Source organism: Mizuhopecten yessoensis, unplaced genomic scaffold, assembly GCF_002113885.1.
Source record: "Mizuhopecten yessoensis strain PY_sf001 unplaced genomic scaffold, ASM211388v2 scaffold9767, whole genome shotgun sequence".
Classification (NCBI taxonomy): Eukaryota; Metazoa; Mollusca; class Bivalvia; order Pectinida; family Pectinidae; genus Mizuhopecten; species Mizuhopecten yessoensis.
Window position 1 is genome coordinate 2,496 of NW_018408212.1, and position 7,035 is coordinate 9,530.

General features: G+C 34.5%; 1 protein-coding gene across 1 annotated transcript; it reads left to right on the top strand.

Moving 5' to 3' along the window:
• Positions 1-6: 6 nt before the first annotated feature.
• Positions 7-5,245, top strand: LOC110458784 (neurotrimin-like). The gene is made up of 5 exons (XM_021510691.1): positions 7-13; positions 2,387-2,464; positions 2,767-2,959; positions 4,281-4,399; positions 5,034-5,245. Coding segments are annotated over exons 3-5 (294 nt in total). The 5' UTR covers positions 7-13; positions 2,387-2,464; positions 2,767-2,958; the 3' UTR covers positions 5,208-5,245.
• The last annotated feature ends 1,790 nt before the right edge of the window (positions 5,246-7,035 follow it).

The window sequence follows — 7,035 nt, forward strand, 5'->3', positions numbered from 1 at the left end:
CTCTGTACATGAGGTACGTGTAGGACCCTAGAGCGTTAGACTATATAGTTTGTTAAGGTGGCTATTAGGATGTCACGGGGAAATATCCTTTTCTTTTTTTGATATGAAGATTGATGTTTTTAAGAATGCTCATATTAGTGCCTTGTGGTTTTCTTGTCACTACGCGAGTTCTAGATGTGAGGACGATATTAAACAATAATTTTAGACCTGTGATTTGTGTTAGAGTTAAGGTTATATGCTACCTCACACTTTATACCAGTGATTTATGTTAAAGTTAAGGTTATATGCCACCTAACACTTTATACCTGTGATCTGTGTTACAGTTAAGGTTATATGCTACCTAACCCTTTATAACTGTGATTTGTGTTCCTGTTAAGGTTATATGCTACCTATCACTTTATAGCTGTGATTTGTGTTACTGTTAAGGTTATATGCCACCTAACAATTTATACCTGTGCTTTGTGTTAGAGTTAAGGTTATAATGCTACCTCACACTTTATACCTGTGATTTATGTAAAAGTTAAGGTTATATGCTACCTAACCCTTTATAACTGTGATTTGTGTTACTGTTAAGGTTATATGCTACCAAACAATTTATAACTGTGATTTGTGTTACTGTTAAGGTTATATGCCACCTAACAATTTATACCTGTGCTTTGTGTTAGAGTTAAGGTTATATGCTACCTAACACTTTATCCCTGTGATCTGTGTTAGAGTTAAGGTTATATGCTACCAAACAATTTATAACTGTGATTTGTGTTCCTGTTAAGGTTATATGCTACCTCACACTTTATACCTGTGATTTGTGTTAGAGTGAAGGTTATATGCTACCTTACAACTTTATACATGTGATTTGTGTTAGAGTTAAGGCTATATGATACCTAACACGTTATAACCGTGATTTGTGTTAGAGTTAAGGTTATATTCTACCTCACACTTTATACCTGTGATTTATGTAAAAGTTAAGGTTATATGCTACCAAACACTTTATAACTGTGATTTGTGTTCCTGTTAAGGTTATATGCTACCTCCCACTTTATACCTGTGCTTTGTGTTAGAGTTAAGGTTATATTCTACCTCACACTTTATACCTGTGATCTGTGTTAGAGTTAAGGTTATATGCTACCTATCACTTTATAGCTGTGATTTGTGTTACTGTTAAGGTTATATGCTCCCTAACACTTTATACCTGTGATCTGTGTTACAGTTAAGGTTATATGCTACCAAACAATTTATAACTGTGATTTGTGTTCCTGTTAAGGTTATATGCTACCAAACAATTTATAACTGTGATTTGTGTTCCTGTTAAGGTTATATGCTACCAAACAATTTATAACTGTGATTTGTGTTCCTGTTAAGGTTATATGCTACCAAACAATTTATAACTGTGATTTGTGTTCCTGTTAAGGTTATATGCTACCTCACCCTTTATGCCTGTGATTTATGTTAAAGTTAAGGTTATATGCCACCTAACAATTTATACCTGTGCTTTGTGTTAGAGTTAAGGTTATATTCTACCTCACACTTTATACCTGTGATTTGTGTTAGAGTTAAGGTTATAATGCTACCTCACACTTTATAACTGTGATTTGTGTTCCTGTTAAGGTTATATGCTACCAAACAATTTATAACTGTGATTTGTGTTCCTGTTAAGGTTATATGCTACCAAACAATTTATAACTGTGATTTGTGTTACTGTTAAGGTTATATGCTACCAAACAATTTATAACTGTGATTTGTGTTCCTGTTAAGGTTATATGCTACCAAACAATTTATAACTGTGATTTGTGTTACTGTTAAGGTTATATGCTACCTTACAACTTTATACATGTGATTTGTGTTAGAGGCAAGGTTATATGCTACCTCACACTTTATACCTGTGATTTGTGTTAGAGTGAAGGTTATATGCTACCTTACAACTTTATACATGTGATTTGTGTTAGAGTTAAGGCTATATGATACCTAACACGTTATAACCGTGATTTGTGTTAGAGTTAAGGTTATATTCTACCTCACACTTTATACCTGTGATTTATGTAAAAGTTAAGGTTATATGCTACCTCACACTTTATACCTGTGATTTGTGTTAGAGTCAAGGTTATATGCTACCTAACACTTTATACATGTGATTTGTGTTAGAGGCAAGGTTATATGCTACCTCACACTTTATAACTGTGATTTGTGTTCCTGTTAAGGTTATATGCTACCTTACACAGAAACATGTAAGTGATGTTAGAGTTAAGAAAGCATAAGTAAAATATTTATAAACACGTGTATTAAATATACAACTAATGTATTCATTGAAATAAGTTCACGATATTCAATATAGAACATTATTTCATATTAAAGATGTAATCTGATATTGATTCTCCCATTGTATTATTAGCAATGCTATATAGGAACGAAACAAAGTGCCCTATCTGGATCGTTGCTGTGGACAAGTCGGTGTGGGCACGAAATAAAGGTAAACAATTATATACTGTATTCGCATCTTAATCAAACTGTTAATTAACATGGATACTTTGATGTTCTGATTCATAATTAAATGTTCTGATTTAATTAATACAAGCACGGGTTGTTAATATGAAGAAAAATCTCCGCTCATTTTTTAAGCTGCAATTAAGATAAATGGTGGACAAATGTTTAATTTGTTTGTTTGTTTATTGGTTGTTTTTGTTTTATGTTTTGTGGACCCATGAAACAAAACAAAAAATGTACATAGGACTGCATTCTTTTTCAATCTTACACTGAATTATTTTCCTACAGGACTGTCAAGGTTCCTTTCTACACATTCCTGTGGACGGCGTAGTGGGAAAGAGACAGTTTTCAGCAATAGGCTCAGGGTGTTGCAAAGATAACTTTTGCAATAATAAAAGACCTTCCACAACTTTACCACAACCCATAACGCTAGCATCAACTACAACAACGACGAGTATACCTACTACTTCTAACTTTCGAAGTAAGAATCATATGATATATTTTCCAGATCGGCCGGTTAAGTTAACATTAAGTTACGTATTCTAAATTCTAAATAAAAATACCTCCAACATTGGTCAAAAATGTTCAACATTGCAACCTGTAACATTGGTCAAAAGTGTTCAATATTCTAACGTCCAACATTGGTCAAACGTGTTCAACACTGCAACCTGTCAGATGGTTAAAAGTGTTCAATATTATAACCTCCAACATTGGTCAAAAGTGTTCAATATTCTAACATCCACTGTTGGTCACGAGTGTTAAATATTCTGAACTACATTGTTGGTCGCCAGTGTTCAATATTCTTACCTCCACTGTTGGTCGCGAGGGTTCAATATTCTGAACTACATTGTTGGTCACCAGTGTTCAACAGTCTTACCGACAATGTTGGTCACCAGTGTTCAATATTCTTACCTCCAACATTGGTCAAAAGTGTTCAATATTCTAACCTCCAACATTGGTCAAAAGTGTTCAATATTCTAACCTCTGCTGTTGGTCAGAAATGTTCAATATTCTAACCTTCAACATTAGTCAAAAGTGTTCAATATTCTAACCTCCAACATTGGTCAAAAGTGTTCAATATTCTAACCTCCGCTGTTGGTCAGAAATGTTCAATATTTTAGCATACACTGTTGGTCACGAGTGTTCAATATTCTTACCTCCACTGTTTGTCACCAGTGTTCAATATTCTCACCTCCACTGTTTGTCACCAGTGTTCAATATTCTCACCTCCACTGTTTGTCACCAGTGTTCAATATTTCTCACCTCCACCTTGATGAATAAAGGAATATAACAGGTAGTGGTATGTAGATGATAAACAGTTCATTACAAAGGTTTTCATAATTTGTCGTTCGAACATTCTCTCGACCATGTGGATAAAATAGGGAGTCCACTGCGATGAGAAAAAATATGTTCACGACAAACCCTGTAAAATCACAGTCTGATAATCTATACGTATGAAACTAGCTGTTTGATGATACTTAAGTGTTACTACTTAACTTTTGTATGATATAGGGGTTGTATGATTATGTAAATGTAAGATATGTTTTTTTGGGATTGTTTGTTGGAAACCTAAATTTGATACAAATTGCAGAAAGAATATGTCAGTGTCGTCACCAGTGACTTTATGTGACCAGACGATTTGATGTTAAGCAGAGACAATACATACAGTTGACATGCAGGGTAGCTGGCAAACCATCTTCAGTTCCATCTCCAGTTATCACCCGACGTTTCCGGACAATAACACATTATATAAATTCATAAGTTCTCCAATTATTCCAAATCATATTTGTGTATACTTACAGTGTCGAAGCCGGTGATTGTTTTTGCCACCAGACTACATGACGTTAATAAGGGGTCATACATACACTTAACCTGCAGGGCGACTGGTAACCCAACTCCCTCCATCACCTGGAGCTTCTTTGTAAGTTAATTACTGTTCTGGTCTGTTGCGTTCGTCTTTTCTCTAATGACAATTTATAAATCTGATGGCTATTATGAGGTACATGTTACGCTACTGTCCAGAGCACTAGTTGTTATCTAAGGTTTTCTTGGAGACTTTGTGTTCAATTCCTTTGGTTGTTGATTTATTTATTTACACATTATTTATTTATTTACTTATTTATTTACAAATTCATTTTTTATTAACATATGTATTTACTTATTTACATATTTATTTACTTATTTATTCATTATTTATGTAGAATATCATTTTGGTTTTATGTCAGCTCAATTTCTATTGCTCTTCTTGATTTATTTATTTATTGAATTATTGCTGATAAATACGAAATTGTTACAAATGGGAAAACTAGTAACAATGTACTATTATTGAGTACACATTGAACTTGTTACAATGGATCTGCGCTCCGGAGCCCATCCAGGCACATAGGGTCGTTGTACCATTCTTATTATATCTTTATGATACAATGGTAAACTATAGACAAACATGATTTATTGAAACCGTGTTTTATTTATGATGTAACGTCTGTTATAGACGCAGGTGCCTGATGATAATAAGCTGTTTACACAGGCCTTGGTGATTTATTTTATTTGCACAGGCGATTGGTGAGAAAATGCCAACTAATATCCGGCTGACCAACAATGGTGCGGATATACACATCGATTCCGTGACTGATATGAACTATGGCCACTACGCGTGTAAGGCCCACAACTCACAGGGAGACGATATACGATATATTGATATTTTTGAACATAGCCCCAGTGGTCCGTAATCATGTGAAATAACATTATCAAAATAAATGTTTTCAAATGGAAATTAGTTTCAATTCTTCGTCCACTGCCTGAACACTTGTGTTTTTTTCTGGGTACTCCGACTTCCTCCCCATCAATGCATCTGCGCGATTCACTTTGTGCCAACAAAGGTGATTGATAACAGTTGTTTTACCCAGAACTATTGTGACCAGTTAAAGCCGTTTAGTAAGCTATACCGGCAAACCGACAATATACCCAGATAAGCAAACTTAACAAAAAGGGACAAATTAAGTTGTTAAAGAAACACTTGCTTGACTTCAGCAAAAATGGTTTGAAATATGCACCGTGATAGCTTTTTATAGGGCTGACAAGATATACAATATCGGGCTAAGAAAAAATCAACAAGTAGCATGTGTTAACGAGAGAAAACGGGAGCCATTGTATATTTATAAAAAGGATTTGTATTTTAGTATAGTTATTATTTAACTTGGCCCAAAACGCCAATTGAGCTTATGCCGTGGTGCGGCGTCGTCATCCGTCTGACTACTTCTTCCTGGTAACAAAAAGGTCTTTGGTGATGCCATTTGGTAAGTAGCATGCTGAGACAAAGGGCTGTCAAGAGTTAAAATGAATGACCTTGACCTATTTTCGAGGTAACATTTGTTTAAAAAAAAAATCAAACGACATCTTCTGAATACCAAAAAAACCGCATAGGAAGGCTATATTAGGACAGTTACAAGCTGGAATGAGGGCTATCAAATTTGTTAAAATTAATTACCCTGGCCCAATTTTAAAGTGACAATATGTTAAAATGTTAATCATCTTCTGAACAACCAAGAAGATTTGGGTGATTATCTTTGGGCAGTTTAAGCTTGTGTAATGGGTGATCTAGTTTGTTCAAAAGAATTACCATGACCGAATTTCAAGGTCATATTTTGAAAGTTGTTAAGACGTTTAATTGACCTGTGAATAATAAAAGAGGCCGGCTGAAGTTCATGATATTTTAGTTCATGTAGGTGAATGGTTTAAATGTATATGATGTGAAAGTAGTGAACAAATGACTTTCATAACCAACTTATTTCATATCAATATGTTCAAATCTTCCAATAGAGAATCACAAAGACATAACGTTTAGAGTAATAGGATCTGCCGCTACCATGACCCCTGGGCCTCATGTTATTGACAGAAATAGATATTGCGATTTTATGACAAGTTGGCATATTACTGCAGTTTATTTTACAGACAAGACATTGAATAGTTGTGATGTTTAAAAGGGCAATTACTCATATACATCTAAAGGAAGGAAATCAATAATACCAGCAAATCATTTCCTTGATAATACGCATTAGACAGTTATCTATCAGCAAAGAGGATAATAGGGCCTGCATCGCCCAACCGGAATAACAGTTGTTAGAAATGTGGGTTCATAGACTGGTTAACTGTATGGCACTTCATCGCAGCGAGATATACTCTAGGCTTAATGGTTATTACAAAGGTCGTTCGAAGTATTGAACACATCTGACTACAATGAAAGATGAAAGTAATACACATACGTGACTGCATCTCAAATTTATTTTTTATTGATGCAGTATGCCAAAAAATGAATTGCACTGCACCATCCAGCTGTTTCGTCCATCTAGGACTCGTCGATGACGCTAGGGACCAAAATGGTTTGAAATCCAGATTTGTCTAAACTACTATGGCAACATATAAAGGGGAGGTGCATAATGTTTTTTGAAATTCATATAAAGTAGAGAAGTAGTGGTAAATTTCAAATTTATAATAAGTAAAGTGTGTATATTACGATTGTATATACGACCAAGAAAGTGAATCAAGGTTTATGTATTA

Excerpts from the sequence above, each read along its gene's own strand:
- LOC110458784 (XM_021510691.1), top strand. Across the intron at positions 4,400-5,033 it reads CCATCACCTGGAGCTTCTTT|GCGATTGGTGAGAAAATGCC; the intron begins GTAAGTTAATTA and ends TTATTTGCACAG.